This window comes from Leucoraja erinacea, chromosome 1, assembly GCF_028641065.1.
Source record: "Leucoraja erinacea ecotype New England chromosome 1, Leri_hhj_1, whole genome shotgun sequence".
Classification (NCBI taxonomy): domain Eukaryota; kingdom Metazoa; phylum Chordata; class Chondrichthyes; order Rajiformes; family Rajidae; genus Leucoraja; species Leucoraja erinaceus.
The window spans coordinates 145,703,073-145,718,781 of record NC_073377.1 but is presented as its reverse complement, the minus strand read 5'-3'; the positions used below and the strand labels follow the sequence as shown (position 1 = coordinate 145,718,781).

At 42.3% G+C, this 15,709-nt stretch overlaps 1 protein-coding gene across 1 annotated transcript in view; it reads right to left on the bottom strand.

Annotated features, from left to right (window-relative positions):
- LOC129702965 (annexin A10-like) overlaps nt 1-6,291 on the bottom strand; it is a 36,456-nt gene extending 30,165 nt beyond the window's left edge. The window contains exon 1 of the mRNA XM_055645084.1: nt 4,538-6,291. Within this exon, the coding sequence (XP_055501059.1) occupies nt 4,538-4,678 (141 nt within the window). The 5' untranslated portion in view covers nt 4,679-6,291. The remainder of the gene's footprint in view (nt 1-4,537) is intronic.
- Between the last annotated feature and the right edge of the window lie 9,418 nt (nt 6,292-15,709).

The following is a 15,709-nucleotide window of genomic DNA, read 5'->3' as shown; positions in this document are numbered from 1 at the left end:
GGAACGGGTTAGGGGGAAGGGGTGAAATGAGTGTGGATCCAGATGGGGCACAGGGAAGCGAGGGGGTGAAAAAAAAGGATGGTTTGCTTATTATGAAAATGTTCACATAGTATAAATTTTATTTCCTGACCACATGGATGACCCATTGCAAAATTAGTTGTGGAACATACATCATTCTAATTAGGGTGCTTGCCTCCCATTATTAGTGCATGTGAGGAGTTCCTTATGTGAAAAAGGACATAGTCATCTTAATGATAGATTTAGGTCAGTTATGTTTCAATGCTTAAACTCCATTGGGAAATGTTTGTTCTGCATCATGTGATGCATCTGGAGATTCACATTATTTGTTTAGTGCAGATTTTCTGTTGCCATGCTGCTATATTGAATTTAAGAAACTTAAATGTTAATCAGAATACCGGACTGGCAAAACAATCATGTTGAATGTGTCTGCATATGCAGAACCTCCCACCCCTGTTGTCAGTGTTGGCAAATTATGGTTAATAATGATTATGTTTTAAGATAAAATATTATCTAAGATGCCCTCAGACAATCAATGGTAAGCTAAAAGTTGCTAATATTATAATGAGGAAAGGACGAATATTTAAACTAAATGTGACCTTTAACCTACTTGAATAAACTTAATGGAATTTTTAATAATGACTTCAATGTTTTTGCAGTTACCAATTACTGTAAGTCTTTTAACATCATCTTGAAATTTAATTAGTGCCATGGAATTAAATTCATCAGGCCTGTCTGTCAAATTATAGCTTATTGCAGTAATGAGTCATGAAGCTAGGCTGCGATTTCTCACTCTGCAACATAAACAACTAATAATGCGAAATAATTTTTCAAATCGCTGTTTAACTGCTGTGCAGAATTGAAGTTGAAAGTCCTTTTTTTGGTTCTGCAAGAAAAAATTAATTATATTTCAAACCATAGAGCACAATGATTTTATTTTTAACTGTGTCTTTCCATCCTGCTTAAGAGGGCGGCACGGTAGCGCAGCGGTAGATTTGCTGCCTTACAGCGCTTGCTGCGTTCGGAGAACCAGGTTCGATCCCGACCATGGGTGCTGCCTGTACAGAGCTTGTACGTTCTCCCCATGATCTGCATGGGTTTTCTCCAAGATCTTTGGTTTCCTCCCACACTCCAAAGATATACAGGTATAAAATTGGCTTGGTAAATGTTAAAAAAAAATTGTCCCTAGTGTGTGTAGGATTGTGTTAATATGCGGGGATCACTGGTCTGTTTCCGCACTGCATATCTCTAAACTAAACTAAAGAGGCAACTTTTCTATAGCTGACTCCTATCAGATAAATTAATACATAAAGGGGCTGTCCCACTTGGGCGACCTAATTGGCGAGTTTAGAAGAGTTTGAAAAAATGATATGTTGAAGACCTTCTTCGACTATGTAGAAGACCTCCTTCGACCTCCTTCGATTATGTTGAAGACCAGCTTCGACTAGCTACGACTAGTTACGACTAACTTCGGGAAAATTAGACCCCAAATAGTGGAGAGTGAAGATGACCTCCTTCGACCTCCCTTCGACTATGATGAAGACTATCTATGACTACCTTCGACTACCTTCGACTACCCTCGATTACCTACGACTAACATGCCGACCTACTACGACCTACTACAATTAAACCCACGAGTAAAAAAAGTATTGATTTTTTCCATGGCTACCTTTTTTGACTCGCGGGCATTTTTTAACATATTGAAAAAACGGCGCAACCTAGCTGAGCCCTCGAATACGCAGAGACCACTCTCGAGCATGAAGGGGAGTTACGAAGACCTCCTATGGCCTCATGTCGACCATGCTGCGAGTATGCATTGAGGGCAAACACGCTTAGGTCGCCCAAGTGGGACAGGGCCCTTAAGGCTATCTGTGCCTACCTTACCTATTACTGGTCAAGAAAATATGTGATCTTGGGGAAGATTGTCATTATTCAATGATCAATTGGTTGAAAATTACAGCATGGAAACAGGCCCTTCGGTCCACTGAGTCCATGCTGACCATTGATCACCCATTCACACTAGTTTGGTAATCCCACTACACCACTTTCTACACATTAAACGGCAATTTACAAAGGCCAATTAAGCTACAAACCCGTACATCTTTTATGATGTGGGAGGGTAACAGGAGCGGCCGGAGGAAATGTACGTGGTCACAGGGAGAACATGTAAACTCCACACACACAGCAGCGGAAGTCAGGATTGAACCTGGGTCCCTGGTGCTGTGAGACAGTAGCTCAACCCGCTGCACCACTGTGCTGACCTCTTCACACGATGGTCACGCCACATCCTCCTGGGGCGAGCAAAGCTGTGTGAACCCCTGCGCTGGTGAGTGCACATCTTATGTAACAAGATCAGCTCCATTTATGAAATTTGCTTTTGTGATTGTTTTGAGCCGCAATCATTCTGGAACATTCTGTGTGCCTGCCTCGTTTACAGTAAAGGTACATTTCCAGTGTCAAGACCATTTGGGTCAGGGAAATGAGACATTCATTGCTTAGAGCTACATACTGTTTTTATTTTTGATAGCAATCCATCTGGAACCCAGAAGGACCTTTCTGGTAGGTACAGGACTCAATGTAACGTGATTGCATATCAGCTCCAGCGTGAGACCAAGCAATTCCTCATTCCAATTCAGATCTGTCCTCTTCCACCTCAAACAGTTTAGTTTAGTTTAGAGAACAGGCCCTTCAGCCCACCAAGTCTGCACCGACCAGCGATCAAATCCCTGCACATTAACACTACCTTACACACACTAGGGATAATTTTTTGTTTTACATTTATACATTTATACCAAGCCTATTAACCTACAAAACTGTACATCTTTGGAGTGTGGAGGAAACTGAAGATCTCGGAGAAAACCCACGCAGGTCACGGGGAGAACGTACAAAATCCGTACAGACAGCACTTGTCGTCGGGATCAAACCCGGGACTCCGGCGCTGTAAGGCAGTAGCTCTACCGCTACGTCACCTTGCTGCCCTATTTTTGCACGTCTTATTTGGACATGAAAAAAATTGAATTATTGTTTAAATACTGGTAGTTTTGTTGTGCAAGACAACACTTAACAACACACAGAGTGGGTGTACTGGAGGGTTCGGTTTTCTTTTAACTTACTGATCCACAATATCGTGTTTTTATTCCACGTTATTTAATCTTACTGTTTCAAAGTAATTTCTAACTCAGAGGGTTTTGTTTTTTGGTTAAGTATATTTCATTTGCTTACTTATTTAAATACTTAAAATGTTTGACATGTCTCTAAATAGAGAGAGATATAAAATAAAATCAAAAGGCTTTGATAGCAAGCTATCAGGGCATCCAGAGGCATCAGAATCCACCTCTTGGGAAATCGATACTACAATCTGCATTGGACTCACAAGACTGCAGAAAGTAAATGTAACCGTGGGAATAGAGCAGGCAGCAGGTCAGGTATTTCAACCATTTCAAATTAACTGCTGAGTACTCAAGTGTGGCTCTACCAGATTTTCAGATATTTGCTGACAGGAGCAAGGCCTGTTACAGGGAATGTGGTTGGAAAATTACCGTCACAATTTTAAGCATTGGAAAGCAAAGATTATCCAAAAAAAACAAATGTGGATATAACCAAAAAAACAATGGTATATGTGGTTTTTCTATTCAAACTTCAGCCAGCTTTGAAAGATCTAAAGTTAGTCAATGAGATATTTTACTTCAATACATATCGCATTCGGTGTGATTTCAAGATTTTAACAGCAATATGGACAGTAAAATTCATTTTTTCTTCTTTTAATACTGTCTATAACTTACCTTTCTGATCTTTTGCTGAGAAGTACATTATTGAATTCAAACTTTGGTCGTGTAAATATTTCTTATATATATGTATAAATATATGCTATTAAATATATATATTTATTTTATATCTCTGTATATAAAATTGTATCTAAATTTTTCTCTCTTCTTGATATAAATCTATTTCTCTCGTGCTTCAGTTGAAGTTGAGAAGGTTGTAAAGCAATCCCATTTTAGATCATTGGTTTGGTTCTGTGGCTTTTTAAGTTCAGAGTGGAGTCAAGTGGAGTGGAGTCAACCATCTATCCCAATAAACAATATGGTCCTTTTGCTTCTAACATGGCATATCTTCCAGAATTTCTCCCATCTTTTTGTTTCCCTCCACCCTCCTCCCATCTTCATTTAAGCACCTCTCTCCCGCTGTTGAACACAGGAGATGCTGGAATCTAGATACATAATATACATTTAAAAAATTAAATAATTGGCTGGAAAGGTTGATAATAATTAACTTTGACACAAAAATATATCATTTGGAACTGATGAATAACTATTGTGCAGAAAGCAGATAAAATAATAATTTCAAATCAAAGTTATTGTTTTACCATATTATCTTTCTACTCTTATTCTCAATCCAATAGAGCCGACAATAACATGAACCCATTTCAACAAACATGTACTGCTAAATAAGCATTTTTTTAAATGAGGGAGTCGACAACAATATCCTTAGGACAATATACAGAAACTTTGTGTAGTACCTTCATGGCATGTCTCAGTTCATGAGCATCAAAAAAAGCTGGTGGGTACATCAGTCCTACCATTACTTCCTTGAAATGTCCAGACAATTTCTCCTTTAGGTCAGTAATCAGATCCTGTATTTGAAGGAAGAAAATATTCATATTCAGGAATGATAGATAGTTACAGCCAAGCACACCAAATCCTTGCTTCTAACGTTTGATTAATTTTCAGTGAAATAAACCATCTATTACTTTTTAGTTTAGTTTAGAGATACAGCGTGGAAACATGCCCTTCAGCTCAGCGAGTCCACACCGACCAGCAATCCCCGCACTTTAACACTATCCTACACGCACTAGGGACAATTTATACTTATACCAAGCCAATTCACTTGCAATCTGGACATCTTTGGAGTGTGGGAGGAAACCGAAGATCTCAGAGAAATCCCACGGGGATTACGTAAAACTCCGTACACACAGCACCCATCGTCGGGATTGAACCCGGGTCTCCAAGTCAAGTCAAGTCAAGTTTATTTGTCACATACACATACGAGATGTGCAGTGAAATGAAAGTGGCAATGCTCGTGGACTTTGTGCAAAAGACAAACAACCAAACAACCAAACAAACTATAAACACAATCATAACACACATATTCTTTTACATAATAAATAATGGAAGGAAAAACGTTCAGTGGAGTTAGTCCCTGGTGAGATAGGCGTTTACAGTCCGAATGGCCTCTGGGAAGAAACTCCTTCTCAACCTCTCCGTTCTCACCGCATGGCAACGGAGGCGTTTGCCTGACCGTAGCAGCTGGAACAGTCCGTTGCAGGGGTGGAAGGGGTCTCTCATGATATTGTTGGCTCTTGAGTTGCACCTCCTGATGTATAGTTCCTGCAGGGGGGCAAGTGAAGTTCCCATGGTGCGTTCGGCCGAACGCACTACTCTCTGCAGAGCCTTCTTGTCCTTGGCAGAGCAATTCCCAAACCAGATGGTAATGTTCCCGGACAAGATGCTTTCCACCGCCGCCACTCCAGAGTTGCAAGCGTGGTAAGGCAGCAACTCTACTGCTGTGTCACCGTGATGGCCTAAGCACATTGAGCATTATTAACAATCCAACAGCTTCAATTACACCTTAAATTATACTTATATTTTTAGCACGTTAAATTAGGAAGACTGCAACGAGTTATTCGATCATATGGATAAGCTGCTTCAAACAATAATAAACCAGTAGTAATAACATAATGCCAAAGGAAAGATTGCAAGCAAGGATGAAATAAGCACAATTAAGAACCAGTGGAAGCTGTTTTTGTTTTCCTAGAACCTCTAACTATATATACAGGGCTGGAAACTTTTTTAAATGGATCTTTTGTTTCCTACCATTCAAAATGTGACAAAATAATTAAAGGAGCTGATGTAGGAGAAGGCTTTACTGTAAGACTGCCAAACAGTGCTCCAATTAAATAGCACTATAGAACTGTGTCTTTCCATTCTGCAGCGAAGGGGAAGGGCAGTATAGATATTAGCTATGAAATAACAGTCAGATCAGGTAAAGTCAATTTCAAAGCATCTCATTGTGTGAAGTGTGATGAAGAGTGAAAGCATAGCAGCGCGTTTCAGAAATCCGTGTGACTGCCTGAGGAACAGTAATTAATAACCAACTCTCGTTCCCCATTTTCTCGTGCTTTCTCATTGAAATATTGCAATACAGAATGAAAGCTTTCTGATTCAGCTTTAATGAATTTTACAAAAAAACATGCGTTAGATTTTATTCATGTTGACGAACAGGTGATAATGAATTAACACATCAACATCTTAGTGAGATACATCTTGTGATAGAGTTCCATCTTTTTTCATTTTGTCAGCTTGGCTCAGGTTGGCAATCCTATTTTTGAAAATTATAGGTTAAATTATGTTCTTAGAATTGAAACTGATGATGCAAGTTGACGTTGATGAGCAATACCAAAGGACGTGTTGCATTCTTGGAAGTACTAAATTTTGGATAGGAAGAGAATCTGTCTACCTGGGTGAGGAAGAGCCTGGAGGCCTTTTATTTGCAAGATGAATGTTACCTTTCAGTCAATATCGTAGTAGAATGTGACTTTGCAAGTGGAGAATAGCAGCTGTCTCTTCCTCTATAACCATAACCTCAGTACTGCAATGATAGTTTATTGCAAAAATGTGCTTTGAGATATTTCATAAAAATAAATGTACATTATTTATTGAAGAGGATGAGATACTGCAATTTTGAAAAACATCATTTGTAAACATTATATCACAGAAAAATAGGACCTCTGTCATTCCGTGAGACTATGGCTGATCATCCTTTGAAATTCCTTTAGATCCTTTGGTGCTAGAAATTTATCCATCTCATTCTTAAATTATTCTCTGCAGTATGTTGATCTTGGAAAAAAATACTTCTCAACTCAGTCCTAAGTCTCTTATGTCTTAACATCCTAAGGCCTTATATTAATGTATCAGTAAAGCTGCAGCAAATCCTTGTTTTATTCTTAGTACAAACGTTCTTGACGCTTGCCTTTAACCTTTGATTATAGTTATTGCAGACTGTGGAAACATTGAGTATGTCTGGCCCTATCAAAAATTTGTAAGTTTCAATTAGTTCACCACTTATTCTAAACTCCCAAGAATAAGAGGGAGTTAGATGTGGCCCTTGTGGCTAAGGGGATCAGGGGGTATGGAGAGAAGGCAGGTACGGGATACTGAGTTGGATGATCAGCCATGATCATATTGAATGGCGGTGCAGGCTCGAAGGGCCGAATGGCCTACTCCTGCACCTAATTTCTATGTTTCTATGTTTCTATAAAAGCCTAGTTAAACCTAACCTGTCCACATATGTCCCACCATCCCTGAAATCAGACTGACTAACCAACATTATGCAAAAGAAACACATACAGAAATGTTGCCATATCCACCTTAGGGCTGTACAATATGCCAAAGTAGTTTCAGTGTAGAATAAACAAAAAAATGTATACAATAAGTGCACAAACATATAGCAGCAATTAAAAAGCCACAGTAAGAAGAAAAAGATATGGGGAATCAGGAAAAAAAACCCAGGATGTCCCAATTCTGCAGATGAGCAATGATAAAAAATGCAAGGAAGCCACCCTTGTGTGTGAATGACAATTTCATGGAAAACACCACAAGCCAATTAGCTGGAAATGGAGGAGGCATTATGATGACAACCTACGACAGCACCTACAACAGGAGACGACAGGCAATGTCAGGCAACGTCAAGCCCACTGTTGCCGCAAGGTTTTGAACATTTCAAAATCCAGCAGTGACAAGAAAAACGTGACGACACTTGCGGAGAAAGCTCACGACAACACAGGCTTCAGCCCGCGTCGCGCCGCGCCATGCCACGAGCATGAGGCTGTCGTCGATAAAAGTCGCCAAGTGGGACACGGGCTACAGAGTGATACAGTGTGGAAATAGGCCCTACGGCCCTACTTGACCACACCGGCCAACATGTCCCTGCTACACTAGTACCACCTTCCCGTATTGGCTCCATATCCCTCCAAACCTGTCCTATCCTTGTACCTGTCTAACTGTTTCTTAAATATTGATAGTCCCAGCCTCAACTACCTCCTCTGCTTTTTCCATACATCCACCAACCTTTGTGTGAAAAAGGTGTGAGGACCAGTGGAGTGTGTTGAGGATGAATAAAAATAGGGTGGACATGGTTTGGCTCCTATTATGAGCCTGTGAGGATCTTTGAGCTTGCACAGGAAATCCAAACCTGCAGACAATCATACTTGGTAGAACAGAGGAAATGTGTAGGAAGGAACTGCATATGCAGGTTTATACCGAAGATTGACACAAAATGCTGGAGTAACTCAGCGGGACAGGCTGCATCTCTGGAGAGAAGGAATAGGTAACACTTTGAGTTGCGACCCTTCTTCAGTAATGAGTGACGTTTCAGGTCGAGACTCTTCTTCGGTAATGTGACGTTTCAGGTCATGACTCTTCTTCAGCTTGGGTGACGTTCTCGACCCGAAATATCACCCATTCCTTCTATCCCAAGATGCTGCCTGTCCCGCAGAGTTACTCCAGCATTTTGTGTCTATCTTTGGTAGAGCAGAGGTTCCCTCAGTATTACTCATCAGAGGCTTGCAGTTCTGAAGCTACCATTTGGATCCTCTCTTAAAAAAAAAGCATTGATAAGGCATTCAAGCAAGCAGCACATTTCCCATTCATAAGTGAAGTAAAATCATAAATGTGGCCCCCTAGCTGGTGTGCGTCCCAAATTTCCATTTTAAAGCGATCATTGGCAAGAAGAAAGCTGGTGGACTTTTTGCTTATTTGCGGGTTTGCCTGCGAATTCCATCAGCCATCTTTGGGGAATCAAACAGGTGATTTATGTCCCACCACTGCGCACTGTCAAATTTCTAAATGTGCATTGCCCGTTAATCATTGGTGAGAAATCCCTTCTCCGAAACCTGAAAAGAAATGATGCTGTTGGAAATAGACTTAACTTAGAGAAAAGCAAAATTGCTCCCGCATCTGGGCTTAACACCAGTAGAAAATGTGACCTTTGATCTTTTGGTAAGATTCTTGTTTGAGCTGGAGGTATTACTCCAGCAAGAAGACCTTAAAAGTTAGTGCAGATATTATCCTTAAATAATATCTGCACTAACACACCTCATAATCATCTCAAGCATGTGTAGGAAGTAACTACAGATGCTGGTTTACATCAAAGAGAGACACAAAATGCGGGGGTAACTCAGAAGAACAGTCAGCTTCTCTGGATGGAAGGAATGGGAAACGTCACCCATTCCTTCTTTTCAGAGATGCTGCCTGTCCCGCTGAGTTACTCCAGCAATTTTCATCTATCTTCATCTTAAGCATGATCTTCAATGAACTCGTCTGGAAAATATCTATATTTGTTTACTCACAGAACTATCAGCTTTTATTATATTTCTCATGAAACCACACAATGTGAAGGGCCAACTCTTGAGCTGCATGTTTGGACGTCTGCTCCACCAGACTCTACACTGTATTCACGCACAAGGATAAGTCTTCCTTGCATTTTTCTTCCTTCCGTCTTGCATTCCTTGGTGGATGGTAGAGAGAGGCATCTCCTGTCTCTTCGGGGTGTCTTGGAATACTCTGCATCAGTATGCCTGCATCTGCATCATTGCAACAGTATTTTTGAGTTGGCCAAAGAGTGCTGCTTTTATTGTATGTTTGCAAAGGTGAAAAGGGCAGCTTCATAAGATTGTAGCTGCAAGGTCAAGTGGGCACTGCAGTGAGACACTGCAGATCAACCGATCAATGGAGATCAATGGAACAGCACACAATGAAACTGACACAAGGGAAACCTAACTATGCCTTTCTGTGAATATCAGATTAGAAAACTGCAATCTTTATAAGTATTTTAAAAACATGTTGGGATATGCTTGGAAAGTTCCCTCTTTTGGAGTAATAAGCATGTGTTGTCTATTCCAATCTCCTCAAAATTTTGTGTAGTTAGGCTTTGGCTTCAGTGCTGTGACATAATGCAAGCCAAACGTGCACTAAAGAGGGGCCTGTACATTCCCCTCAAGAGGTGCATGAAGAGCTTGTAGGCCTATTTCCATTATTGTACGTACCGTTTAGAAGTGAGATGATTCTTGAAGTGTGTAGGAAGGAACTTGCGATGCTGGTTGAAACTGACGATAGACACAAAAAGTTGGAGTAACTCAGCGGGACAGGCAGCATCTCTGGAGAGAAGGAATGGGTGACGTTTTGGGTCGAGACCCTTCTTCAATCTGCTGCTTGAAGTATTCTCTCCAGGGACGTGTAAATTACTTAATGGAAGTTTAAAGTTTGAAGTTTAAATCATCTTTAATCATAACATATAGTAGAGCGTTACAGCAGGTTGTTAGTTCATCACTACCGCTTCCAAGACTACTTAATGTAGGAAATGGGTGTTAATATAAAGTGTACAGTAAGGTGGAGTTAGTGATGCTACACTACTCTGATTGGTTCACATGCAATAACCAATCTACAGGACAGGCAGCATCTCTGGAGAGAAGGAATGGGTGACGTTTTGGATCGAGACCCTTCTTCAGACTGGTGCTTAAAGTATTCTCTCCAGGGAGGCTACAGTACAGGTTCAGAAAATGGAGGAAAGGGGAAACATGAGGCAATAGTACTTGGCAGTTCCCCGTATATCTATACACCCACAACTCCTATACTGTGCATGGCCCAGTCACTATGAGATGTGGACATATCAAGGAATAGGCAAAAAAAAACAGCGATCAGTGAAGGGCACCACAGATTTATTTTCTACAATGCTGATGTTTGAAAACTGAGACTAGCAGACGCTATGTACAAGATATCATTGTCACAGTGTGGAAGTTAAATAACCATCTTACTTCTGATCCCTGTGCAATGCGGTTAATTTTGCCATGACTGAATCGTGACAATCGTAGGATGCCTGCAGAAGCTTCCTTTTCTCTCAGCAGTGAAGGACACCACACTGTGTGTCCTATGGGAACATCGGCTCTTGCTTAAGCTGCTGGGCAAATGTCAGCCGCGCCATGGTGAATCATCGTCCAGAAATGTCTGGTGAGTTTCCCTAGGGCCACCGTCTCAACCCAAAGTTATCATTGGCGCAATAATTTCCGGGTAAAACCTCCTTAATGTACAACTTGCACTTTGCAAATATGTTCACTTTCTTGGAAACAACTTTTAAGTTGTGAATTTCACTGTGAGATTCCTGAGTGCATATCATTCAATCCAACCATAAGGTGGCACAGCAGGTCAGGACATCAGCCTCTAATTCCAGCAGTATACCTCTGCTGTTGCGGGCAGCACAGTGTCCTAGCTGGTGGACCTGCTGCCTCACATCACCAGAGAGCTGGGTTCGATCCTGATACTGTCAATATGGAGTTTGTATATCCTCCCTGTGACCACATTGGCTTCCTCTGGGTGCTTAGGTTTTCTTCCAGTTTCAAAAGATGTGCAGGTTTGTAAGTTAATTAATAACAGGGAGTGAGGAGTGGATGTGAAATTGGGATAACATAGAACAAGTGTGAACGGGTGATTGATGGTCGGCATGGGCTGAAGGGCTTGTTTCCATTCCGTATCTTTCAATCAATCAATTCATGGAAATACAATGAACCAGCAATTTCTCATTCCCACCCTTTGTAATATCAAGTCAAGTCAAGTCAAGTTTATTTGTCACATACACGTACGAGATGTGCAGTGAAATGAAAGTGGCAATGCTCGCGGACTTTTGTGCAAAAGACAAACAACCAAACAACCAAACAAACTATAAACACAATTATAACACACATATTCTTTTACATAATAAATAATGGAAGGAATAACGTTCAGTAGAGTTAGTCCCTGGTGAGATAGGCGTTTACAGTCCGAATGGCCTCTGGGAAGAAACTCCTTCTCAACCTCTCCGTTCTCACCGTATGGCAACGGAGGCGTTTGCCTGACCGTAGCAGCTGGAACAGTCCGTTGCAGGTGTGGAAGGGGTCTCTCATGATATTGTTGGCTCTGGAGTTGCACCTCCTGATGTATAGTTCCTGCAGGGGGGCGTGAAGTTCCCATAGTGCGTTCGGCTGAACGCACTACCCTCTGCAGAGCCTTCTTGTCCTTGGCAGAGCAATTCCCAAACCAGATGGTAATGTTTCCGGACAAGGTGCTTTCCACCGCCACTGCGTAAAAGCACTGGAGGATCCTCGGAGACACTCTGAATTTCCTCAATTGCCTGAGGTGGTAAAGGCGCTGCCTTGCCTTACTCACGAGTTCTGAGGCGTGTGATGCCCATGTCATATCCTCGGAGATGTGGACTCCCAGATATTTAAAACAGTTCACCCTATCCACAGGATCCCCATTTATCCTCAATGGAGTGTACGTCCTCGGATGATGTGCCCTCCTAAAGTCCATGATCAGCTCCTTCGTTTTTTTGATGTTCAAGAGGAGGCTGTTATCCTGGCACCAGAGTGCTAGACCAGCCACCTCCTCCCGGTAAGCCTTCTCGTCATTGTCTGAGATCAGGCCCACCACCACAGTGTCATCAGCAAAGTTAATTATTGAGTTGGAGCTGAACCTAGCCACACAGTCATGTGTGTACAGGGAGTACAATAGGGGGCTGAGGACGCAACCCTGGGGCGATCCTGTGCTCAGGGTGAGGGACTTCGATGTATTCCCTCCCATCTTGACTACCTGGGGCCTGGCGGTGAGAAAGTCCAGGACCCAGGCACACAGGGGGGTGTTGAGCCCCAATTCCATTAGCTTCATGGCCAGTCTGGTGGGGACTATCATGTTGAAGGCTGAACTGTAGTCTATGAACAGCATCCTCACGTAGCCCCCCTTCTGGCTGTCCAGATGGGAGAGAGCGGTGTGCAAGACCTGGGAGACCGCATCGTCCGTGGATCTGTTCGGACGGTATGCGAACTGCAACGGGTCCATGTTCCGAGGGAGGAAGGCGCAGATGTGTTTCTTCACCAGCCTCTCAAAGCATTTCATGACTACCGAGGTAAGGGCCACCGGACGGTAGTCATTCAGACAGGCTGGGGAGGCATCTTTTGGTACCGGTACAATGATGGATTTTTTGAAGCAGGCAGGGACAACGGACTTGTCCAGGGAGAGGTTGAATAATGTAGTGAGCACTGGAGCTAGCTGCGTAGCACTGGACTTGAGTACTCGCCCCGAGATGCCATCGGGGCCTGCAGCTTTTCTCGTGTTCACCCATGTCAGAGCTAACAGGTTTGTTATTATCACTGTGCCTGATGTAGGTTCCATGTGATCCTGGAACTCTTTGCGACAGGCTCACTATTGTGCCATTAAACCCTAAGAACTCTCCTAATATGTTTTGTTAAGTCCAAAATTAATCCCAGAAGTAGAAAGATTGAAATGTGTCTTCAGTAGCAATATAACCCCCTTTGCACTCATATTTATATTTTGCCTAAATTCACGCATGTGATCAAAATCTGTAACAAGTTTCTCAACAACAAAAATATATCTTCCAATGCAATAAAATATTTAGACAGATAAAAATTGACAGGAAAATATATCTTCTCGTATCAAAGAAATGCAAAAACATCTCGACGTGTATAACCCAATAAATCCAATAAAGGCTTCCCGACGGGTCGCGGCTGTGGACTGGGTGCGCGGTCGGATGCCTTTAACGAGGCACTGCTGTCTCGATGCCTTCAGGTTCGCCGCAGAGAAGCCCGTGTCGGGGCCTCTTGGGTAGAAACCCGGGTCAGGCAAAGCGGCTGACGGAGCCCACGGCTGAAGCCCAGGTCGGAATCACGGAGGTGTGAAGTGGGGCGTTGACAGCGGTGAGGCAGCGGCGGCGGCGGCGGGGACAAAGGGGGGGAGCCGGCATACTTTGTAACTTTGTCAGCATCGTAGATGACTGCTACTTGTATACATTGTTTATGCAATTAAAGGATCTCACTGTGCCAATAAAGTATTCTTAAATACTGCAATATACTGTACAGTAATAGTTAAGTCTGTTTGGTTCAGATACTTCATATTTAATTTGCCTATTTCTGACATTAACAGAGCAGAACTTATTTTTATCCAAAATATGATGTAATTCTTCACAAATATAAATTTCTAAAATAGTCAGCTCAGCATAATGTTAATGTGTAAAAAGTAGAACTATATATATTATAGTTTATAATATTTTATTATTTTTAACTCATAGTTCAGAAAAGTACTCAAAAAAAAGTATTCTGGTGGGTGAACTTTTCCAGGATAGAATACAAGATATAGCCAACAATAAAGTAACCCCAGATTTCTACTTTCATGTTGAACTTGATCACTTTTGTAATAGTGTATTAGGGTCAGCTGTTGTCAGGAAGCTGAGGTACTAACGGAGTAAATATAATAACTGGTGCATCATTTTTAAATAGTCTCACAGAAGGAAAACAAGGAAATAAATTCAAAGTTTATTGACCATAAAAATGAGAACAGATGTAGATCATTTAGCCCCTAATGCATGTTCTGAAAGGGCAGAATGGCCTCCTCCTGCACCTATTTTCCATGCTTCTAGATTATGACTGATCTGTCATTCCTTGAGTTCACTTTTCTGCCTTTTCCCCCATTCCCCTTGGTTCCCCCCAACCCTAACCCGACTCTTCCCCAAATAGAACAGTTTGAGTTCCCTTGGTCCTTACCTTTCACCCTATCACATCCACGTCCAACGCACGGTTACACAAAAAAGCTGGAGAAACTCAGCGGGTGCAGCAGCCCGCTGAGTTTCTCCAGCTTTTTTGTGTAACCTTCGATTCTCCAGCATCTGCAGTTCCCTCTTAAACACGTCCAACGCACGATGCTTTGACATTTCTGCCAGCTACAACGACATCCCACAACCTTCAACATCTTTACTTCCCCTTCCTTTTCTACCTTCTGCAAAGACCACTCTCTCTGTGACTCCCTGGTCTGTTCAACCCTCCCAACCCAATCCTCACTGTGACCCCTGCAATCACAGGAGATGCTACATTTGTCTCACCACCTCCTCCCTCACCATCCAGGGGCCTAAACGGCCATTCCAGGTGAGGCAGAGATTCACATGCACCTCCTCCAATTTGGTCTATTGCATTAGGCTGTTCTCAACGCCGATTCACGATAATCAGCTTGGGCTTCCATTTGCAAGCCTTTTCAACTACGTTTCCCATTCCCACACCGAACTCTATGTCCTTGGCATCCTCCACTGCCAGGGTGAAGCCCAACACAACCTGAGGAACAGCATATTATATTCCTCTTGGGTATTCCCCCTCACCCAATGGCATGAGCATTGAACAATCCGCTCTCAGGTAAGGGGGTTTGTCCGTTAGTTTGATACTTTTGGCAAGGAGGAAACAAATGGCACCTTGAGTCAGTATGTGTAGGAAGTAACTGCAGATGTTGGTTTAAATCAAAGATAGACACAAAATGCTAGAGTAACTCAGCAGGACAGACAGCATCTCTGGAGAGAAGGAATGGGCGACGTGTCAGGTTGAGACTGAAGAAGGGTCATGACTCAATGTCACCTTTCCTTCTCTCCAGAGATGCTGCCTGTCCCGCTGAGTTACTCCAGCATTTTGTGTCTGGCATCATGAGTTATATTGGTGAAAGATGTCAGATGCATGAAGATGTATTGAGCCTGTGACCCTGTTGGACCAAAGTTCACCCAGAAATATACATCGGTGTGATTTAACCCTGGGGGAAATCCCTTTCATTTGTCT